The 24126-nt window shown below is 45.1% G+C and overlaps 3 protein-coding genes across 10 annotated transcripts in view; 2 read left to right on the top strand and 1 right to left on the bottom strand.

The window, feature by feature from the left end:
- Positions 1–24126, top strand: part of LOC114584321 (nucleoside diphosphate kinase 3) — a 261547-nt gene that overhangs the window by 61872 nt on the left and 175549 nt on the right. The window lies entirely within an intron of this gene.
- Positions 156–9670, top strand: EME2 (essential meiotic structure-specific endonuclease subunit 2). Of its 2 annotated transcripts, XM_028707186.2 has the most exons (8): positions 161–1661; positions 1978–2114; positions 2868–2960; positions 5000–5124; positions 6228–6339; positions 7359–7474; positions 8044–8233; positions 9383–9670. In XM_028707186.2, the coding sequence occupies exons 1-8, from the start codon at positions 1184–1186 to the stop codon at positions 9551–9553; spliced, it is 1422 nt and encodes a 473-aa protein (XP_028563019.2). In that variant the 5' UTR covers positions 161–1183; the 3' UTR covers positions 9554–9670. The 2 variants fall into 2 exon arrangements, with proteins under 2 accessions (XP_077774604.1, XP_028563019.2); XM_077918478.1 differs by lacking the exons at positions 6228–6339; positions 7359–7474 and having other exon boundaries at positions 156–1661.
- Positions 11140–23863, bottom strand: SPSB3 (splA/ryanodine receptor domain and SOCS box containing 3). 7 transcript variants are annotated; one of them, XM_028707189.2, is made up of 7 exons: positions 23728–23863; positions 18794–18942; positions 16510–16687; positions 15980–16167; positions 14230–14332; positions 12794–12919; positions 11140–12109 (listed from the first exon to the last, which is right to left on the bottom strand). In XM_028707189.2, exons 2-7 carry the CDS (start codon positions 18920–18922, stop codon positions 11766–11768), a joined length of 1068 nt encoding a protein of 355 aa, XP_028563022.2. In that variant the 5' UTR covers positions 18923–18942; positions 23728–23863; the 3' UTR covers positions 11140–11765. The 7 variants fall into 7 exon arrangements, with proteins under 7 accessions (XP_028563022.2, XP_028563021.1, XP_028563024.1 ...); XM_028707188.2 differs by having other exon boundaries at positions 23665–23737; XM_028707191.2 differs by lacking the exon at positions 23728–23863 and adding an exon at positions 23507–23656.

Raw genomic sequence — 24126 nt, 5'->3', positions numbered from 1 at the left:
CGCAGAGGTTGGCCACAGACCGTAGACGCTCTAGGAAGCGCTGTCCGTTTTGTAAATCGTCCGGTAGGGAACATTTCCGCTTTCTTCTTCATTTAACTTTACAGGCGCTCTAAGCAAGGGCGGTCCTTCTCAATAAATCATCCGGTGGGCAACACTTCCACTCTATTCTCTGTGGACTCTTATTTTAAGTCCGTGTGGAGGCCAGTTCTTTCAGAGTACTTCCTTACATCTTCCGCCGCAACCCAGTCCTCTGGAAGTTGCCCCTTCCCGGCTTCGTAGCATTTATTTATTTTTTAGGGGTGGAAGAAAAGCACCGAGCGGAACTCCCCCCGCGCAACAACCTCTTTCCGCAGGGATCATTTAAAAGGCTGCACCGCAGAGAAGCTTCTCTGTCTTAGTTTCTTTTGCTAATGAAGGAGGTGCAGGGATGTACAGTACCTCCCTTGGTGCTATTGTGGTTGGTAGGCTTGCAGGAGGGATGTTGTGGAGCTCTTGGGGTTTAACTCCCCAATTCTGAGTTTGGTGATCCCTTGGAGCTACTCTCTATTATCGCGCAACCGACCAAATAATAGGTTTTGTCTTTGTTGAGGTTGAGTTACTGAGGGAAGGCAGACTGGGGGAGGCGGTGGTTCAGTTATAGCGCATAACAAATATGTCCTTAGAAATGCGAAACAGCAGAGTCTTAAAAAAGAGAAAAAAGGTTTGACTGTTATACAATCTCAGTAGTTGGGTGGGGAAAGAGGGGAATTGGTCCGCTGCCTTGGAATTGGAGGAGGGCCAGGATTGCTTTCGTCTTCTAAGTATGGTTTTTCCACTTCTAGAAAAGGTTGTGGGTTCTCCTAGTTAACTGTGGTACTGAAAACTGTACGTGTGCCTCCTAGGAATCTGTGCTTTTCATGTGTTTGTGAGGTTTTTACGTTTATATGTGTACATATATTAAACTACTTGAAAAGTTGTTGACTTGGTAATGGCAGTTTCAGTCTGTTTCAGTTCATAAAACTGTGGGTTGCTTCTAATGATGATAAGGTGAGCTTTGAACCTGTGGCATTCTCGTGGAAATTTCTTGTCTGAGGTTCTTTAAAATATCTTTGGATATGTTGCAAATCTGCCTGGGACTCTGCAAATGCTTCTGCATTCCTGAACAAACTTTCTTAACAGGCAGTGTATGAGGATAAATTAAACCATGGAAGAAGGTAAAAAGCTTGACGTTCTTGACAGAACCAGCCAGCTTGTCAAAAGAGCCATTACTTGGGAGATCTCTGATTCTGAAGGAGGCAGTGACATCGAATTGCAGGACTCTGTGGCTGTTGTGAGTCATGTGGCAGCTGGTGTTTGGGACCACCTGGACAAAGAAAAGTTGGAAACATGCATAAGTCCAGGTGAACCCAAAGAGTTGCCTTTGCTTACATTAGTGCCCCAAGTACCATCTTGCTCCCCCAGTCCAGAGAAAAAGAAGAAAAATCAGCCTCCTAAAGGACCAAGAGCAGTGCAGACCAAAGTGAAAGAAAGAAAGCTTGAAAGGAAACTGCAGAAAGAAGAGAAAATGAGGAAGAAAAAGCAGTGTGCACTAGAAAAAGAGAGACGAAAGGAAGCCGCAGCTGCCTTGAAATCTTTACGGCCTGATCAGTGTATGAAGTACATGACTGTATGTGTGGACCCAGGTAGGGCTTTTATTTTAGTGCTGTTTTTAAACAATTGGGAATTGATCCCTCTGCCTGATTTATTGCAAATCTACCAGTAGATCTTGACCTGGGAATAGGGGGCCTCTTGCCTGCAGCTCGTTGCTGGGTTCTGTTGTAGCTGCTTCTATCCATTTCAGCAGTGTCACTGGTGGTTCACAGAGCAAGTGGAATTTTTTACTCTCTTGGCACTAGGTATGTTGAGGTCTAGAGGAGAGTGCTTGGGACACTGACCCATAGTGCTGTATAATACAGTTGAGGTGTGAATCAGGCCATTTGTATGATCCTTGCCCATCAGGTCTTCTAGAGGATCCTGGTTCAGATGCTTTGCTGGAAGCTTTAGATTCTTTGGAGTGTAAATGCCACATTGAACCTCAGGCAGTTCCACACAGCATAACCTGGAAGAGAGATCTCTCCAGTAGTATGTCTTGCATGGTGAGTATTCGAAACTCAGCTGTTAGCTAGACAAGGCACAGATGAAATATGGACTGTCTTCTACTTAACTCATTTCCTGATTCTGCTCATCTGCTGTTAATAGTGCTTGTAGGCAGGCAGAAAAACAAGCAACTTAAAAATAGAACTTGATTTATATGTATGCCACACATAGAAGCAACTTTAAAATGGATCCTTCTGCAAAATAGGGCTAGTAGTTGAGCATGGCCTGTATCAAACAAGGTTTGTTAAGACTTTCAGGGAGCTAGATGTAGTAGTAGTTTTAAAGGATTTTTTAGAATACCATTGATTTCCTTCTGGAACGGTTCTGTAAGTCAGCAAGTGATGTGTGAAGCTAATAATCTCCTAGCAAATGGTTTTCAGTAAGATGCCTTCAGTCTGGAGGTTCCATTTAGTAGTGATTATTAGTACATGACTGTATGTAGTAGTCATTAATAGGCCTCCATGAATTTGGCTAATCTCTTTTTAAAGCAGGAATGGGGAACTCGTAGTACTCCCAGTGTTGTTGGGCTCAAACTCCCATCAGCCCCAGCCAGCATGACAATGCTCAGGGATGATGAGAGTTTTATTCCAGCAACATCTGGAGGACCTCAGGCTCCCAATCCTTGTTTCAAGCCAGAGAACTTGCTTACATACTTATTGTGGCAGTCAATTCCACATAACTTAATTATGCTCTGTGGGGAAAGAGCCTTCCTTTTGTCTGTACTGACAAAATGGTTGACTTTGTTTCTGTAGAATGGCCCCCAGGAAAAGGCTGAAGAGGAAAGGGAGATCTTGCTCTTACTGGAGCCTTGGGATTTTCTCAGACGCCTCTACTCTTTAATGCAGGTATGGTAATAGCGTCTCCTGTATCTGCTGTTTAACTATGCCACCTAGATAGCACTGTCCTATGGCCACTCTCAGCAAACCCCATGGATTGCATTGAGGAATAGTTCTGGTGGTGACAGAAGTATGTTGTAGAGGTGTCCTAAGCTTATTTAAGGACAACTTCTGGGCCTGGAATTGGGGGGGGGGGGGAGTTTTTTTGAATTCAGATGTTTCATTTGAACAATTGACTACTACAGTCGAGTGTAACATTTACAGCCCTACTGTTATCAGTGGGACTTACTCCTTAGTAAATCTGTTTAGATTGAAGGCTTAGGCATAGCTTCTTACTGGAATGTGTTTGTCTCTACACATCACTGTGCTGAGGATGCGATAAAAATCCATAATCCATTAAAGCGCAAGTGGGGAACCTCCTACTAAAAATGTGAGTATGCTTTAGAAGTTTTGTCTTATTACACAGGTGTTGAAGAGCTAAGTAAGTGAGAGGCAGCACTAAGAGAGTTAGGTTGCAGCAAGCAGTATTCAAGAGGAGATGAGTGCCGGAAGCATTAAGGCCAAAGGTGAGCAGGGAAGAACAGGGATTCTTGCATAGAACAAAGTTGTTAGACGAGTAGAGATCACAACTGGCTGCCAGTCAGCTACTGGACCATGTTCAAAGTCTTGTTAACATATAAAGAATTTGGGAGCAGGTTACCTGAAAAACCACCTGCCCATGTACAGAACTATGGCTGGCATAGGGATGTGGCATAACACAAGATAACACAAGATTGGAGAGAGAGCACTCATTGTTGTCATCCCCCCAACCCTATGCCTCCCATGGGAAGACAGATAAATCCTCCTCGTCCTGATTGTGGACTGAGTTTGGCCCCCACACAATGATGCTGCCACTGTCTTAACAGCATTCCTGATTATTGGGGAAATATACAAAGTGGCTATGGTCTATCTGGGATAAACTCACCACATGCATACAGACCAGACACATGTGCATCTCACACACCATACAAGCCATCCCTCTCTCTGCCCAAGCACATCTCTATCTTTCACACACAGAGAGACCACACACACCCCTTCACCTTCTCTCTCCTGCTCCTGCCCCCCCTCTCTTTTTCACACACACACACACACACACACACACACACACACACACACATCTTTCATCTCTCTGTGTCTTTCTCTCTCTCTCTCCAAAAGAGAAAACCCTCCCTTCAGAAAAGCACCTGAAAGTGCGTTCCCATTTCTCTTTGAATATGGTAGCAGAGCATCTTCTTTTGCATGTTCAGTCCTCAGCATCCCTTGAAAGGGCTGGCAGAGACCCCTGCCTGAAACCATGGAGAATTGTCGCCAGGCTAGATGGAGCAATGGCTTGACTCAGTATAAGGCAACTTCCAGGAAGGGCCATAGTTCATCTGCTCATCTGTACAGCACCTGCTTTGCATGCATGCAAAAGATTCCAGGTTCAATCATTGCTGTCTCAGTTGAGCTGGGAGAAGCCCCTGCCTGAAACTCTGGATAGCTGCTGCCAGTTGATGTAGATGGTATTGAAACGGGCAAAGGGCCTGACTCCGTATAAGGCAGTTTCCTTTGTTTCTCTAAGTGTGGGATTGTGACAGGGTACAAGAACATAAATGTATCATAGTGGTAATACATGAGTTAATCATTCAAAACCTTTTTGAACTAGCTGGAGCTTCCACACCATTTTCAAATACTACTCCATGTAGATCCAATTGCAGTCACCCAGCTTGGGTGTCGCCATAGCTTTACTGACATGCATGCTATGTCACAACATGCTCACACCATTGGCACCGCCCCAGTGAGATGCCCAGGGAGTGACAGGGACTGTAATGCTGTGCAACTCAAACTCTGCATATACTGTCTCCACACACCCACATCTAAATTAAGAAAATTAACACAAATTACTCTACACATGCTGGGGGGCTGGACTAGCTGAGCTCCTCCCTAGCTGGACCCAAAACTCTTTTTAAGTTCTTATGGCAAGGCTTCTTGTGTGTGCATGTCTGTGACACTGTCTTCTTTTATTTCAGAGCATTAGCCCAGGCAAGCAGCAGAATGTGCCTGATCTCACCCAAATGTTGCCCTTTAGCAGCCCGAAAGATTACTGTGCAATCTCCTGCAGCGTGGCAGTCATTGGACTAGATGCCTACCAATGGTACATGTATTGGGAGGGCAGCTAAGTTAGGGGTGAGAAGTGACCTGTCTTCCACATGGCAAGTAGCTCAGTGGTAGAGCACACACTTGGATGCAGAAGGCCTCGTGTTTAATCCCCACCACCTCTATGTTGCTTCATGAGAATACTGGATTCCCTCCTGGTGGTAAAGGCAATGTACAGAAAGATAAAGAGAGTTTAGACATTACAAAACAATTTTGATCTGCTTTATTGAGTGCACTTTACAGGGAAAATAGAGATGACTCATAAGAACATCAGAAGAGCCCTTTTGGTCTCACAATGGCCAGCCAGTTGCCTAAGGGAAGCCCAAATGCCATTCTCCTCAGTTGTGATTCCCCGAAACTGGTACTCAGAGGCAGGCCCATGCAGAGGCGGGGAGGGTGGGTGGGGAGGAGCTGGGTACACTTGTCCTGGGCCTTGGAGGGTTTAATTAGTCAGGGGGGGGGGCCTGCCAGGGACTGGCTGCTTTTTTGTTTGAAGACTCCCACCCTGGGCTTCAGACAAGCTCTTCACAGGCATACTGCCTCCCAACCGCAGAGGTAGAACATCAGGGTTAGCAGCTGTTGATAGCCATATCTCCCATGGAGTTATCTAATCCTCTTTTAAAACCACCCAACTTTGTTGCCATTACTACCTCTTATGGGAGTGAATTCTATGGTTTAGCTACACACTGTGTGAAAGTGCAAAGATAAATCATTCCTTTCAGATACGTGCATTCCGTAAAATCGCATATGCAAGCCTCTATACCGTCATTTTCTTCACAGGGGCAATGCAGTGTGTGACAGCTGTCCTTTTAAGCTGCAAAGGCTGGGGAAACCCAACCAGATGGGTGGAGTATAAATAATAAATTATTATTACTATGCAAAAAAATTCTGCAGGCCGATCGCGTCTCCAAATTTCTTGGTGCGGGGTTCCTACGAGGTACCTGGTTTTTGAGAAATGAAGGTCCTGTCAACAACAGATCCAAGTTTATGTTGTAAAAGTACAGTCTGATGTCAAACATGTTTTGATAAGTGATATATAAATCACGTCACTCACAAGAGCTTGAAAACTAGCAATCTGTTGTTCTGATCTGAACTGCTTAGGTATAACCAGCATCGTCGACACCAGCAGGAAGCACTGAATCCTGGGCAGCAGGAGGCGCCAGGATTCCAGCCTGGCCCAGAACTGTTGATGACAGAGCATCAAATACAGGAGGTGAATACAATTACCAGGAGTGAGTCAGTTGTAAGGGGAGGAGCTTTTGGACAAGAGGGACAAGGCTATCAATGGCCAGTTTTGCTTCCACTGTTAGAGGGAATGCACCTCTGAATTGCAGTTGCTGGGAGCCACCAGTGGGGAGTGCTCTTTACTCCGGTCCTGCTTACAGGCTTCCCATATAGGCATCTGGCTGGCCATTGAGAGAACAGGATGCTGAACCACATGGGTGAGCAAGGTTTTCTTTCGTGAGTTATTCTAGAAATAAAAAAGGATTGATTTATTCTTCAAGGAGAGTTCTGTCAATAGTTCAGCAGCCTTGATAGCTAAATGATGCATAGAGACAGTACTCTTGTGGCTACCATATGCGGAGAGCAAATGGAGGAATGCCATTGCCTTTATGTCCTGGTTTGCCAGCAAACAAAGGCCCCCTCTTAAGGTTCACAGATGCAGACTTAACCATGTAGTGTAGCAGAGGGGTAAGACCTTCCTTCCTTCCTTCCTTTTTCTAAGGAGTGGCAGAACTCCTCTGGAAAGCAGCCTCATTGGCCCACTATTTTGTTTCCCCACAATCCTCCAGATGTTGCATTAGTCCAGAGCACTGTGGGGGAAACAAAATGGCAGCCACTATCGAAACAGTGCCTCCCACTATTGGCTGCTATCCCCCATACCCCAATGCCCTGGACTGATGCAATGAGGGCAAAACAAAATGGTCGTTGCTAGCTGAAATTTGGCCACTAGAGCTGAATCCTATTGGAAGGCAGGGAGAACCAAAGACAGGTGGGTATCAGCATTCTGTAAGTCCATTTAAGAGTGCTGGGGCCTTGCTTGCTGCCTGAAAGTGCTGAGTACTGACATCAGGCTTTCCTGATAACCTTGCTATGCCCCAAGTGCAACACAAGAGTTAGGACATGCTTTTAAGTCCATGGACTTCAGTGGCCTTAAGTGTAACTGTGTTGGATGTAGGTCTGTGTTCATAGATGATCCCCATTTATTCTGTCTGCCTATTGCTCCTGCAGGCTCTGGTGGTGCTACAACTCTGGAGTAACACCGGTGTCTCATTCCTGGAGACATGGCAGGAGTTTGCCCAGCACATTTCTGCAATGACCAAAGCTATTGCGCAGCGCCCATATAAGTGAGTGCCTTTTGCCACAGATCATCTTTGCAGCCTCGTTTCTCTTCAAAGCTCTTCCCCCGCCCCCATCCCCTTAGCTGCAAGTGTCTGAAGGGTGTTTTATAAAGCCGGAATGCCTCTAATGTGTGCACAAGTAGCGTGAATGAAAAGGAAGCCTCCCAATTCTTTATTGAAGAAAAACTGATAAGAGACACACACATATGTACCAGGTGCATGTTATTAATGATACCATTTGCAAGAAGAAAATCCATACCTTGCCATCTTGACTCTTCTTCTGAGGCAACCAGGTGAAAAAAGGGACACTTTCTTTGCTACTGCTTCCTGATAAATTGGGGGGGTTGATTTTTAATTCAAAAACAATAGGACTGTGTTTTAGAAGAGACATCTGTTGTTTCTCTCACGTGCAGAGGGACACCCCTCTGGAGATACTTGATTTTCTCCAGAAATACTGTTTATGCATATGAAGATGCTTGCATGTTTATCTAATTAGTTAGAACATTCTGAGGGCTTTATTCAGTTTTTAAAGACATCTCGTCTCAAGCAGCCTGTCCCTGTGCCTCTTCCCACAGGAAACAGCAGGGAAACCAGCCTTTCTCCTTCTGCGCTGATGGTGGGTGGGCCAGTGGAGTGCATGTGCAGAAAGATGGGACGGGACTCCGACAGGCCTGGCTGAGGCAAATCCAGCAGCTTAACCGAACCAGCCCTGCCATGGCAGCAGCCATCACCAAAACATACCCTTCACCACAGCTGCTGCTAGAGGTCAGTTCACATCTTTGATTGCTTTGTCGTTGGCTAATCAGCAGGCCTCCAGAGAGGAGGAAGGCAAACCTGCCACGAAGCAGGTAGGCAGATCAAGCCCTCCTCAAAATATCTCCAGGGCTGTTGCAGAGAAGAGGGCCAAGGCTTTCTCCCCTGCTGCTCCAGAGAAGTAAATTGAATGGGCCTCAACAGGACCCACAGCAAAATGTGGCTGGGCTTTTTTATTCCCAATCGTCAGTTGGCATTTGGTGCCCTTTGGGTGTGCTGAGTCGTCACTGAGGTATTATTTATTATGGGGGGACTCCCTTAGGGTCCCCTGGAGACAGAGTCATCTTCTGGTTTACTCCCATTTTCCTACATTGCAAAGCTTCAGTGGACACTCAAGCACCAAAAATTCAAGACTCAAGCCGCGTGGTGCTTGAACCCACAACCCTGAGATTAAGACTCTCGTGCTCTACCGACTGAGCCTAAACGGCCTCAGCCCAGTATACCTGAAGGAGTCTCTCCACCCACCATTGTTCACCCCAGACACTGAGGTCCTCCAAGGGTCTTCTGGTGGTTCCCTCACTGCGAAAAACAAAGTTACAGGAAATCAAGCAGGCCTTCTCAGTAGCGGCACCCTCCCTGCGGAATGCCCTCCCTTCACATGTCAAGGAGATATGTAACTTTTAGAAGACATCTGAAGGCAGACCAGTATCGAGAAGTTTTTAATGTTTGATGTTTTACTATGTTTTATAAATGCTGTAAGCTGCCCGGAGTGACTGGAGAAACCCAGCCAGATGGGCAGGGTATAAATAATAAAATTATTACTACCCCAGCTCTTCCTGATAAGGATCTAACAACATAACCTTCTCTGTGCATGTTGAATCAATGGCTTTCCAATTTTGTTGTTGTTTAGTCGTTTAGTCGTGTCCGACTCTTCGTGACCCCATGGACCAGAGCACGCCAGGCACCTCTGTCCTCCACCAGCTCCCGCAGTTTGGTCAAACTCATGCTGGTAACCTCGAAAACACTATCCAACCATCTCTTCCTCTGTCGCCCCCTTCTCCTTGTGCCTGGCATTAATATAGGTTCAGAATGGCTCTACATTCTACACTGGAGGAAATCATCAGGGTTTTCTGTAGCCAATTTATTTTTCCCTTTTTTAAGGCCTACAGAGAGTGTGGCACAGACAAAGAAAAACAGCTCCTCCTAAGTGACATTCTGGTCAGAAGTGAAGAAAATGAGAGGGAGCGGCGGATTGGCCCAGACTTGTCCCGTCGGGTCTACCTCTTCATGATATCTACCAATCCAGAGCTTGTTTTAGACCTAAGTGCCTAGGTGAGATAGTCAAAGGCCAGAATCTCATGTTTTCTAATCACTGAACCTGTTTCTGTATTGCTGGTTATTGCAGAATGGACCTCTAGAAAGCAGTAAATGTCTTGCGTACAAATACCATCAAGCCTCTTGAATTATTCCACCTGCCCTTGAAATTATCATTCAATGAAGATTGCCTTGCAGTAGCTTTTTCATATCTTCATACAAATCTGTAGTGTTAGCCCCACTTGGACTAAATTACCCAAAGGATCACCTGTCTCTACGTAGGCCTGCAAGAGGCCCTTATGGAGTTTCCCTTCTATCAGAGTTATACCAATTTACCAGTAAAAAGGCCACCATAGTGATTGTAAGAGCATGCCACAAATTAGGACCAAAGAGTCTCATTTCAGCACCTAGTAAAGCCCTTTTAGTTCCCCAAACTTTTTAAATCTAAAGCAGTTGATATCTCAACTGGCCCAAATGTTAAAGATACATAGGAATGGCAGTGTCAGAAGTCCCACCACCTTGTGATGTTAGAGGGGCAGTGGGGTATGCAAGTGTGTTGTGTTATGGCCCCCAGGTTGTACAATATGCTCAAGGACTCATGACACCATCATTGTTTATGTTGTCAAGACAGTCCTCTACTCACAACACTTGGGTGAGTGGATGTTTACACCAGTGTTTCCCAACCTTGGGCCTCCAGCTGTTTTTGAACTACAATTCCCATCATCCCTGACCACTGGTCTTGCTAGCTAGGGATGATGGGAGTTGTAGTCCAAAAACAGCTGGAGGCCCAAGGTTGGGAAACACTGGTTTACACTCCTGTTATTTTGCTGCTTGTGTGACTGTTTAGTTTTGCAGTTTTAATTAATTCTTTATTTGAAATTGCAGTAATTTATGTAACCTGCCCTGAGACCATTTGGTGAAGGGCAAGAGATAGCTTTGTGACTGATATACAGTAAGGCAGCACATTTTCAACTCCCAACAATAGCAGCAAAAGAGCATTTAATTAGTAAATTAGGATGTAGCAACAAATAAAGTTTGGAAGAAGCCCAATAGAAGATCTTTATGTGTCAGGAATGTAAACTCAGTTCATATGGTGCTCAAAGGCACACTTTTCTTTAATTCTAACTATGTCCACACACACCACTCTAGTTATTATTTTGCAAATGGTCTAGAAGGCAGGCAACGAGATTTTAGTTAACAAAATAAGATTCCAGGTCTAGAAAACAAAGTAGCTTATACAAGTCTGGCATTACCAAATCACCCCTCAGCTAAACCATCTTTTATCTCCGTGAGGTTCTTATCCTGCTTTCAGTGTTTTCAACATGCTTTTTAATCTCATGTTTGATTTGGTACAATCATAAGCCACCCTGTGAATTTATTTAAAAGGTGGGACACAAGCATCCCAAAATAAAAACATGATGTGCCCAGTTCAAAGGCAACAGCAAACTATGATTTGTGAAATAGATGGAGATCTGAGTGTGCAGGTCATGCACTTGATGCCAAACAATGGTTTGGTATTGGCTGAGCCATGTCATGAAGGAACCTTGAGAAGCAAAGTCCCACAGCTGTACCAGAAACAAAACCATTAGTCACTTACGCCCGTGTTCAACCCTTGTAAGTCAATGCAGCTTGTATTTTAATTATGTTTCCATATAGTTCAGTACAGGAGAAGCAGCGGGTAGACATGCAAAGCAATTAAAGCTGCAAGGCTCACATGAGTTCACTTACAGAGACAGTCTAGCAAGTTAATTTTGCGCCAGAGCTGTCTGTGCCAAAGCACTGAAAAACACACAAGAAATTAAGAGCCCTTTTTATATTGATAAAGATTGCTGTTTCTGTGTCCCAGAGGCATTACTTGCAAGTGGCCAACCAACACAGTACATTGGCTTCTCTGTTTTCATCATAAATTGAGTCTCATTCATTTGGTTGTTGGGAGGAAAGTGTTCCTTGTCCTGTTTGGCTACTGAATGTCTCAAGGTTCAGAGACTCTTCCAGAAAACTTGGCAACTGTAGTTGATGAGCAGGAGGCAAACGGGGGTAATCAAACTACAGGAATGGCTTGCCTCCTGAAAGTAGGTCTCTTCCAAAGCAGGAAACACTTGTTGAGTTCCAAGATTTCACTAGAAAGTGGGGAAATCTTTGCCCTCATTGAGGAGCCAGCTTCAACCACCCTTATAAAGACACTGAGGAAAAACCCTCATCCTTCAAGACATGGCCTTCAAAGAAAGTTTTATGTCCTCCTGCATCTCTTTCGCTGGCATTCCTCAGCATCTGAACTGCAAGAGCTATCTGAATCATTTCCTGAGGTGGGGGAGGGTGGCTGAATCGAGCCACAGTTCATGCTCAGCACCCAGCCCAGTTTGTTGTGCAGAATTTGCTTCAGTCCAGGGGGAAGGGGCAGCACATCAAGTGTATCCACGTAGTCAGGAAGCAGCTGGCGGAGACGGAAACAGCAAAGGTACTGCAAGGAGGTGTGGCTGCCGCAAGAGCGGATTACTTTCATGCTGCTCTTAGCAGCCGTTGAGCATACCATGGGGTAGAATCTCTTGTTCTGAAGTTTGGTGGCAGCTACTCCTGGATGGAAATACCAAAAAGGAGGCCTGAGATCAACACATGGTCACAGAGATAGGGGGGGAAAGGCACACAACAAGCTATAATCTCTCAGCCATTGGCTAGGGCACTGTAAGGATTTGGGGAGCAGGGCACTCCATCCCTTGATAGTCTTACAGAGAAAACTTCAATTTGGGACTTAAGTGTCAATGAAAACAGCAGCAACGTGTGATTCTATGCTCTTTGTCTCTGTGCACGATCAAGGAAACTGTCCAGGCACCAGTCATGCTGCTACATGATGCCATACACTTGTCATAGTTACGCTGATGTGAAGGCCAAAGCTGGATTACATGCATATACCGTACTTCTGGTTTATGCTACATTTTACTAGTTCCAAACAGCCTTTCAATAGTCAAAAGCTTGGGATGCTCAGGCAGCACTAACAACTAGGCCCTCTGACATCTTTACACATGAGAAAATTGTAATTTGAGTGTAGCAGGGACACACAGCATGCTGATATTTTGAGAGGCAGAAAGTTTAAACTTTAGATCTCACACTTCAGTGATCCTACCCCATATCTAGCAATAGCTCCCTCCTGCTTAGTTGCATCTTCTTCCAACATTCCCCCTCATCTCAAAACTGGACTACACCTTTCAGTTGTGCCAAAGTTTGGTCAGCTTAAACCTGTTCTGGATCTCTTGCTCTTACCTATGCATTTCCTGTTTTTGAAAAAGGTCAGAGTCCCATGCCAGGTGTCCAGGTGCACTCCAATAATGGAGCCTTGGCCAAACCTCGTCGAGAAGTTGGTTCTATCTCCCTTGTGGTGGAGGAGTCCTAGAGGGCAATTGGCAGCCACAGTTACACAATATACACTGTAGACTCATCCTGTGTATTCCAACTTTTTCTTAAGACAGTTATTTCCTAGTTCTTTATCAGTTATACATGGGCAAACCTCCGACTGCTTGTCAGAAAGTCAGTGAATCTGTCTCTCTTGATCCCTTAATTCAAGTCCTCACAAAAACTTGTTGCCAAAACAGCTGGGTGCAAGAACAAAATGGACTCTGCTCCTTCAAACAAATCAGATCTTCCCTCTCCCCCTTGATGGCCCTCATGCCCAGAACTGCCTCCCAGAACACCTGTGTGATGTCACCATTAATTCCACAAAGCCTTTGGCATCGTCCGCTACTGTAACCAAAGGCAAGTACACACCCAAGTTCACCCTCACCCGTTTCCTGCCTTTGTTGACACCTCAGTGCCATGTTTGAGATTGCAATCTTCTCAGTACAGGGACCTGCTCTGATGTACTTTTAAAATATTGATACTAACTTTTTAACCACCAGCTTTTTCACTAGCCAAATTTTGGCCCAAGCCATTTTGTTTATAGAAGCGAGTAATTTCACACATGAAGCAGTCCAGAACACGTAAGTAGTAAACCAACACTTGCAAGTTTGAAGATGCCATTTTAATGACACGTGCATGTGCAAGTTCTCTGATAACCTATAAAATAGGGATGCACAGAATAAGATGTTAATATAAAGTTTGAACTTCCGGAAGCTAGCCTGTATTTTGGCCCTCTAGCCTGTACTCCAAGGCCAATTTATACAGGGTGTGAGCCGCAAGAAAAAGCCCTTACCTGTGCAGGCTTCCCATGCACATGCAGCCCATTAAAATGCACCTGCCACATGCACTAGTCCATTCCTATATGCTGGCATGCCAGCTGCACACCTGCCTGCTGGCATTAGGCTTCAAATACAGAAATACCTCCCCTCTTCAGAAGCCAGTCATTTCACTTTTTGTTTACAGTTACAAATATATGTCCAACTCCTTTAGTCAATCATGGGTCTCTCACTTCCTTTGTAAGGGAGAATTTATACATTCGTGTTCTCAACATTTCAGTCAGGGCTAACCTGTAGCACTGCAGATGATGTTAAGACTAGAACTCACATCACCCGTGAACATTGACCATGCTGCCTGGGGCTGGCAATGATGGAAGTTTGGAGTCCAAACACATCTGAAGGAGCACAACTTTAAGCAATGATCTCTGATGGCTCAATCACTCTGTGAGCCACTGAGCCACCTCCAGTTACTGGCAAACCTTCACATTTCTCCTTCATCCCATGAATTATTTTCTATGCTGCCCTTACCTGTATATGAGAGGCCCCAGCTATCTTCATCTTTGCCCAGCAAGCTACAAAACGTGTGGCGGTACTTGTCCAGATTCACATCTGATGTCCCAATTCCCACCATCTAGATGTGGAGAGAAAATTAGGAATGAGGAGAAAAGGGCAGGCACACAGACAAAAGGACACTACATAAATCATGGAGCCACCTAAGCAATCACCTGAGCATTTGCTCATGTAAGCTTTTTATTTAGCCTTCAGAGCCACTGATTCTGCTCCACTACTACAGAGAACATTTCAGGTTCAACAATCACTTTGGGTGGGGGAAATCATTCATACTCCCTACTTTTTAAACCAACATGCATTCCCTCTAGTTTAGATAAAGAATACATTGATAGAACTGAACTATTTACTGTTCAGTTGTCTAGCACTATGCATTTTTAATATCATTTAATAAAATTCAACCTCGTTAATGCATCTGGACAGTTCACAAATACATATTACATAATTACCCTCTCCTGCATTCTGGTTTCTGGCCCATGGTTTGAGCTCTGCTATACTCAACTCTTGCAGACCGACCTCAGCAGTACATCAGTCTGACATGCTGTGTTGACCTGCATGATTTTATTTCACATAATGTCACAGCACAGTATCATCCAATTTATTACATAGCACTTTATTGGTTGTGTAGACCTATGGCAGATAATTGAATTTAAGCAATTTGACAAACCTACAACTCTAATGGAAAATATGGTACCACCCCAAAACATTTCAGTCTCTAATGTTGCACATATGCCTGCAGCAAAAGCCAAGACATTACTAAGGAAATCTTTGGTCTTAAGATGGAACGGTTTATTCCAATGGATATGAATAAGCAAGTCATCTTAGGGCTGGTTCATGTAAAATAATTATGTGTTCTATCAGGTCAGACTACTTGTTCGTCTAGCCCAAAATTAGGGAACCTTTGGCCTTCTAGATATTGTTGAACTCCAACTCCCATCAAGCCCAGCAAGCATGGCCAATGGCCGAAGATTATGGGGGTTATAGTTCAGCAACATCTAGAGAGCCAAAGGTTCCGCATACCTGATCTACTCACATACTATGTACTTTGACTGACAGCAGCTTTCCAGGATCTGAGGTCAAGGGTTCCCCCTCACCCGCTACCTTATCATTTTAGCTGAAGATGGTAGCAGAGATTCAATTTTGGGCCTCTAGCATGTAAATACTGAGCTATGACTCCTTTGCAGCAGCCCCTAAGCAAGCATTCTGGGAGTGCATGGAACCCTCCAGCCTCATAGTGAAGCAAGCAATGATATGAAAGCACCATATTTGAGGGCTAAAGACACAGCTGTACACGCATGTGGTGGCCTAAGGTTACTAAGATTATGCAGATCATGGTGTCCCCACTGGATTTCACCATACAAGATGCCAGTTTTCATAAATGGCATTCTTGGGCATTGTGCCCAAGAACTCCTAGGACAGCTGCTCGGATCCTACATTGGCCATGTTTTGATGCCATTTGAAAATATTTTTAATCCACCAGCCCCATAGCCTGACTGATGCTTTACATGCTTCTGGCCTGTTTTCTGATGTGTTTTACTGATGTGCCATTTATTAATTCAAGCTACACTTAATGTTGGCTGCTTGCTGCTTTCAGCTGCAAAAGCAGGAGAAAAGTATTTTAAAAGAATACACTTAGTGTACTGCTATCAATGAATCATCCTGTTTTGTTTAGCTGCCCCCTGCAGCACCCAAACATCATCATTCAATGTACCATGTCTGTGCCATAGACGGGTGAGGTCATCTTGATTTCCCAGAAGTGTTGCCCTTCTGCTAGCTCCTTGTTTCCCCGGACTGCAGCAGTGCCACAGCTGTAGTCCATATGGAAGTTCACCTTACGGTCATCACAGGTCAGCAATGTTGCAGTGGATTTGTTCAGGTCATCCCATACCCAGTCAAAATCTAAATGACAGCAGGGGAGATGATATACTTTCAAAAACACAAATGATATATATAGAAAACTAGCATGTCAGAGAGAGGGGTTCTGGGCATGTGAAAAGATTTCTGCCTTCTCTTCTTAACTGATATTTTAAGTTCTCCAAAGGTCCTGTGGAGAAAGATCAGAAATGGAGCAGGGTTGAGGAACTTATGACCTTCCAGATGTTGCTGGAGTCAAACTCCCTTCAGGCCCAACCAGCATGGCCAATGGGAGTCATAGATCCAATCACTATTTCCCCCCTGCACATCTATGTCACATTCCAACACATCCCTAACTCATATGAGATTTTTAAAAAGCTTCCTTACATTCATCCTCCTCTCCACACTGACAGTCTTTGATCCGGTGAATAGTGTGCACATTAGAGCAGAAAGGAGCTTCATTCTGGTTTTCACAGTTACAGTACGACTCTCCAGTTACAGGGATTGCTGTGGGTATGGAAGGCAAAAGAGAAGGAAATTCTGGCTCTGAATCAGAGTCGCTGTGCTGCCCAGAAGAAAGAAAAACAAACTATTAGAATGCTCTTTCAAAAAAAAAATGCTCAGAACCAACCCATGTCGTTTTCCATTTCCATGGATTTCTCCTCTCAACAGAAATGTTATTTTTAAGCTAAGTTCTTTTTATTTTTACGTATACTCTCTGAAGTCAATGCTGTCCACTTTCACTGGTATAAATGAAACCTTGCCAGACTTTAAAGATTACTGAAAAGAATTACTAAAGGGTGACTGAAGTGGAAGAGCTTGGCTCTGTGTAGCCTCTATTGAAGCTGCACCCTCTCAACTGATAAGAGGTTGAGAGAGCCATAATTTGGCAGCAAAGCAGAAGCAGCAGCCACAATAATATGGCAAGAAGGGCTGATATGACACCTGCTTATCTATATAAAAACCCACAGAGTAGGAAGAACTGCAGGCTTTTCTGCTGTCTCTCTCACTCCACCTTCCTTTAGCTCTTATACGTTCTTCCTCTGGGGAATTGACAAAAGATAAGAGACCCATTGATACTAGTGACTACTGGAAGCCTGACACTGCTTTAGTGAGGAAAGTTTAGCTCCTAAGAAGACTGGCTGGAGAGTGTAGGAGGATGCCATAGCATAAAATGAAGTAGGGATGGTCTTTTATTGTTTTAGGCTGCAATCCCCATATCCACTTATATGGGACTAAGTTGCACTAAGCTTAATGGGACTTCTGAATAGACATGTATAGGATTGCACTATTACTTCCTTAACCTTCACTCTTTGCACTGAATCTTATGCTTTTAACTAACTTCCCAGTTTGTTTTGGTTACAAAACAGTCAGTAGTCCCTCTTAGTGGTTCAGCCTTACCCTACGGCAGTGCAATTTCAAACCCTGATTTTCAGACATCAGCCTGCTCCTCTGAGGAGGAAGAGGAGTGTGAGGGAGGCAGGTACAGATGACATCAGAGCCTACTCCAGTCAGACTGCCCCCACTCCCAATTTTACATGTTTTTTCCTTCATCTTAGTACTTTAAAATTGTAAACTGCCTTGGAAGCCTTAGTAGAAAGGTGGTGCAGGCAAACCCCAATTTGCACAGGACTTGCATTCCTGGCCCCCCTGCACACCGGCAGAGCGCACAGAAGCCCTTCTCACCCCTTCTACCCTCTTCCTAGTCCAAAACAACCCACATGTCAGAGGTCGCGCATCAATTGAATGCGCTCAAATTGGTCATCACCTATATATAAACACAATGAATAAATTTATTTAATAAACTAGCTGGGGGCTCACAGGCCATGTTCCTTCCCTGCTTTGCTATTTAAAGGTAAAGGTAAAGGTACCCCTGCCCGTACGGGCCAGTCTTGACAGACTCTAGGGTTGTGCGCCCATCTCACTTAAGAGGCCGGGGGCCAGCGCTGTCCGGAGACACTTCCGGGTCACGTGGCCAACGTGACAAAGCCGCATCTGGCGAGCCAGCGCAGCACATGGAAACGCCGTTTACCTTCCCGCCAGTAAGCGGTCCCTATTTATCTACTTGCACCCGGGGGTGCTTTCGAACTGCTAGGTTGGCAGGCGCTGGGACCGAACGATGGGAGCGCACCCTGCCGCGGGGATTCGAACCGCCGACCATGCGATTGGCAAGTCCTAGGCGCTGAGGTTTTACACACAGCGCCACCCGCGTCCCTATGCTTTGCTATTTAGTACCTCTCAAATGGAGATCTCAGCTGAATCTGAGTATTGTGAACAAAAAGAGCACACACTCTGAAAACAAGCTCTGGGTGCACCCACACTCTGAAAATATCAGCTGATGAAGTAAATAGACTCCATCTAGCACAAAATAAACTTTCATGTGGTTTACCACACATGCTGGTTTAATTCAATTCCGGTGGGAATGAGGGAAGGAATAGTGCCAACTTACTTCTCTCACCCAGATAAGAAAAAACATGAATGTAGATCAATTTAAGCTCCCTGCTAGGTTCATGGATTCATTGCTCATGAAAGTTTAGCGCATTGGGCAAAGCTATTACAGTCCTGGTCAAAAATCCAAAACACATGCCAACAGTCAATTTTCCCACTCAGACAAACAGTCAACTATCCAGATGGCACTGGGTCTTAAGAAGGCTGTTCTGCACTATCATACCTGCCCATCAGAATCAGATGACCAGCTAAGGGATCCAGAGGGCAATGCTACTGTCCTTGAGTCTGCATCACGGCGTACCCCACTCAGGACATAGTGCCAGGCTCTGCTGTTGCGCATTCGGCGTGCCATGGCGTGTTTGGAGAGGTAATCTGGAAAGCAAGGAGAGATGTTATTCAAGCCAACCCTTCCTACTTTGCTATTAACCACACAAGAACAAGAACAATAATCCTTCCTTCAGACAGAAATTGTTTATTATTTATAGCCTTTAACATGTACTAAGTGATGTCCAGGCCCTGCCTGTAGGCTTATAATCTAATGAAGAGAGGCAAAGTAAATGAAGAGAAAGGATAGTAAGAAGCTATATGCAGTATACATCTGTGGTCAAATCCCCACTCATCCATAAAGCTTACTGATTCTAGGGCAGTCATTGTCTTGCCGACTTAAACCTCTCGCAGGGCTGCTGCAAGGAAACATATGCACAACCCTGAGTTCTTTGCAGGGAGGAGGGGAATGTAGCAACAACAAAAATGCTAGGGAAAGTCAACAGAAACAAAGGTAATCTATTGTACTGTGATAACTGCAAGTGATGCCTTGAAACCATTTTTTTTTTCAACCCTGGAATTAATAACTCTCAGAATAATTCTGTACAAATGCACAAGACAGACCATCTGAAGCAAATAGCTACGTATTATAAAAGAGCCTGAACATGGAAGGAGACATGAGAGCCTGGAGAGAGGAGGAAGGCAGAAAGAGAATAATATCATATCAGGCACTCTAAGTCTTAGACAGATTCACTTATCCATCACAGCAGTCATGTATGTACTCTATCCTGCACCCCCACCCCCAGAGTTCAGTCTTTGAAAATGTCATTTCATATAGTTTTCCACTCCTCTTCCCAGTTCCCACCTACCCTACCCTGGCCTTTTTCTTGAGTCCATTTGTTTTATGTTTTTAAAGTTTACTTTTTTAAATTGCAAGGTTTCATAATGGAAGCATTGTACAATGTAGCGATTAGACTAAGATCATTGAAAACCAAGCCCAAATCCTCACTTCACTGGGAATCTCCTCAGATGACCTTGAGCAAGTCGTGCTTTCAAGTCTGATCTACTGAGGGGGGCAAATGACCATGTGTTTCCCTAAGCTCTCTGGATAAATCAATATACTACTTTGGAGATGGGGTGGACACTGCAGTCAAGAAGAAGATACAGTACAGTTCAAGGGAAAATATTTCACTGAAAACAAGAGATATCCAACAGTAGAGACCAGCAAGAACCTCCCTTATCCTCCTTTATGTAAACATCGAGAGTTTTAACCAAATACATTTTTGCTACACTGCAGCCGGTTCCAGTCATTCTATACAGAGAAGTTACAGGCCACAAACTTAATGTTTTGAAACATCTGCCAACAGGCAATACTTACAGTACTTGCTTAAATGTGACCAAAGCCTTCCTGCCCTACTATTTACCCCCAGGCTACAGGAATTTATGAAAATCAGGATTCAAAACTGCACCCCAAGCCTAAACCAGAAATAAGGACCACTGCCAATATATTGTATCAGAAAAATTAAGTGCTTTATTGAAGCACAATACCCAAGACAAGCACAGTGGATAAGCAGTGTTAGAAATTAGCGAGGTGCCAGGCATGTTTTGCTACTGGCACAGGTCCAGTTGTGACCACATGGAGATCTCTGGATGCCAGGTTGGTAAATGACATCTCCATCTGGCTGGCCCCTCCAGCTTTCTTAAGAAGAAAAGCAGAAAAGCTTATTTATTGCATTTATATCCATTCCACCATTTTCTCCAAGGAGCACATGGCTAACCCTAACCCCTCAGTTAATCTCTACAACAACCCTGTGAGGCAGGTTAAAAGGCTGTGACTGACCCAAGGTCACCCTGTGAGCTTTATGATTGAATGGGGATTTGAACCCTGACCTCGCAGGTTCTAGTCCAACCACTACACCACACGGGCTTCCTAGAATACTTCTGCTATGGGGCAGCTATATAAAGCAAATTATTATGATTATTATTATTGCCATTGCAGGGGAAAAATAGCTCCATTCTTAGCTCCCAAGGGGGTATGCAAGAAAAGAGGTTGTCATTCAGGTACTTTAGATATTCAGCAGGGCTCTTACAATCCAAATGTTTTGCAATGACTTTGCAGGAAGAGGTCCTGAAAGGTGTCCCAGAAGATAAGCATTCATGATCTAACGGCCCCTATTTCAGAACTGCCCGACCCTGGCATCATGTAAAGAATACCAAGATAGGCATAATGCGATTAAGGCCACTCGGCTCAATGATCAAATGAGCCACTCCAGGCAGCTCAGCAGGTCAACAACTGAGCTGCCTTGTGAGGAAAAAGATTACTCCAAGTGAACTTTACAGTCAAAGGAGCAGCTATAACAAGCTAAGTATGGGATAAAGAGGAGCATGAACAGAAAACAAACTGAAAACTCACCAAGACACAGCTGGGAAACATCAAGAGCACTGAAGCAAAGTCTCTATGGCAGACACTGTTAAAAAAGAAAGGATTGCTTCCTTCCACTGTAGGGTGAACCTATAATGATGCCATAAGGAGTGTGTTCCAGTGCAAAAACCACTAGGGCTAGAAAACAGTGCACTGCTTCAACAGCAAACATGCATTCATATAATATATGCTTAGGCCAGAGGTTTTCAACCTTTTTGAGTCCAGGGCTCCCTTGACCTACTACATTATTTCTGTAGCTCCCCTATGGGGAAACGTGCTCCAAGTCTCAGAAGCCCAGTTATGCCACCCCTTGCCTGCAGAGCCAGCAGCTCCTCACCCCTTTTTGAGGCTGCCTCAGCTTCTGGCAACCAGCACCCCCTGGCCAGCTCCAGAGACACCATTTGCCTGAGGAGCTTGTAGCCAGGGCTGCTGCAAGAAACAGCCACACAAGCCTTTGGGAGGCAGAGACGCAAGAGGGCATGAAAGGAGGGAAGGAAGGAAAGAGGGACAGAGGTCAGTGTTGCCTGCGGCACCCCTGACCATCATTCAAGGCACCCCGGGGTGCCATGGCACACTGACTGAAAACCACTGGCTTAGGCATACAGAGTTACAATCCACACTAGCTAGAAAATGCCAGGGTTGAAAGGGGAAGTCTAGATGGCTGTAACCAGTGACTCTCATATGTAACAGAGGAGTGGTTATCACCAGCTTACAGTCCCAGAAAGCTAAAGGAAAGGCTAGGCTCCTAAGGCACCCACAAGACTCAGTAAGCACTATGTAATGTGACCACAGAACAAAGTTATCAATTATGGATTCATAATTATCAGTTTTATTCTTACATATAAATACTTTTGCATAAAAGTATCCTAACTTTTACTTCTTTAATAAATTGTATTAAATGATCACAGCCTTAAACTATCAAGTGGGAAGAAAAGGTCACTTAGTATGTAATGAGAACCATCACTACTCAAAGATGGCAGTGACATCCCATAAAGCAGAAGTGACTTTGCATCACTTATTTTCTAACACACACAGGTAGAAAATAACATTTAAATTATGTGCCCGGTCAGTAATTAAATTCAGCACAAAAGGAGGGGCATATGAAAGGCACCCTGGAAGGCCACTGACCTTAACTAAGCAGGGATTTGAAGCAGGTCTCTCTGATCCCAATCCAACTATATATGCAACTATACTGCACTGCCTCAATACAGTATGCTAGTATCACAGAGGTGAGCCAAAGCACACAGGTAATCCAGCCCCACAGGATAGAATGAACTATGTTGTCCATATAGTTGGGATTTTATCCTAGTTCAAGTCCCACCCATGAATCCATTGTGAAACCAGGCTCTCCAAGAACAGATCCACATTATATGCAACAATTATATGCACTTCAGATGTGCTAATATTTGGCACAGGAAACTCTTAAGTACGAAACAAAGTGCAGGTGCCTGACCCAATACCCACATTCATGCTTCTGGTAGCCCCAACAAAACTGTGGATGCCAGATGCACGTACAGTCATACCTTGGGTTGAATGTGCTTCAGGTTTAGCGCTTTCAGGTTGCACTCCACGGCAACCCGAAAGTAACAGAGCCTGTGTTACTACTTTTTCATTTTAGAATTTTGTTTGTTTGTTTGCATAATGTAATATCCTGCTACTGGGCCTCTGGCTCATTCATTATGTTACAATTAAAAAGTTTTAAATTATGGGGTGCAGAGATAGAGAGGGGGTGTCTTCAGTATAGAACCCCAGACTGGGCCTTTAGGCAAATCTCTCTCTCTTTCACACACACACACCCCACATCCTTCCCAATAGTCTTTTAAGCAAAGGTACAGAGGTACCTTAAAAAACTACAGGAGAAAAGGCACCTCTTGACTTCAGCTAAATCGTGCCCCCACTTAGAAACAGTCATTCGGTTGGACTAGATGACCCTTAGGGTCTCCCCCCTCCAACTGTACAATTCTATAATTCATGCGCTGACTCACTGTCTCTCGGCCAAGCACCCAATAAATGCCTCGTAAGTTGGGGGCGGGGCAATGAGACCAGTGTCCAACTTTACCCAGCGTCCTTTGCGAGAACTCCCAGCAGCCACTGGGAGGGGTCCCGCCACAAACTGGCCAACGGTCCGCTAGTGGCCCGCTAGCAGTGGTCCACTAGTAGAAGTACTTTCTCAACCGAGCTGTAGGCCGCAGGCTGGGCTTACCCCATACATACAGTTCTCCTCAGCCGCGAACACCCGCCATGGCCTACCTCAGCCGTCCAGCCACAGAGCCGCTTCCCCTCCTCCTCCTCCCGCGGTCCCTCAGAAGCGAGCGAGCGCGCCTCCCTCCGCTCCACATCGGCAGGCGCCGCACCCCGGCCTCCTCCCCACAGGCGAGATATAAACAATCCACGCTGCGCGCGCCCACCTCGGCCGCGCCCATTGGCAGCTCGGCTCGGCTCCCTCCCCTCCTTCCACGTCCGTTTCCTACCTGCGTCACTCCTCCTCTTGCTCCTCCCGCCCCCCGGCGAAAGGGAGAGGGCGGGGGAACGGCACCATCTTCCTCTCTCCTGATTGGACGCTTCCCTCGCTCAGCGCCCGGCATAGCGCACAAGTCGCACGCGCAGTACGGCGTGGTGACGCCAGTGACGCTTTCCCATCTCTCTCATTGGCAAACCCTGTTCCTCCCTCTTCAACAAGGAGGTGGAGATTTTCTGGCTCAAAAAGAGAGAGAGAAGGCGGTCTCCGAGATATGATTGGCTGAGAAGGAAGAGTCAATGGGTAAGGTGAGTTCTGCCTCATAGGACAGGAGGCAGCCGAAGAGTCTCTGGTGACTTTCTATTGGTTAAAGTTTACGTCACTCAGTCGTGGACGGAACAAAGGCGGGCAA

This window comes from Podarcis muralis, chromosome 14 (assembly GCF_964188315.1).
Source record: "Podarcis muralis chromosome 14, rPodMur119.hap1.1, whole genome shotgun sequence".
NCBI classification, from domain to species: Eukaryota; Metazoa; Chordata; class Lepidosauria; order Squamata; family Lacertidae; genus Podarcis; species Podarcis muralis.
This window is presented reverse-complemented; position numbering and strand designations above follow the sequence as displayed.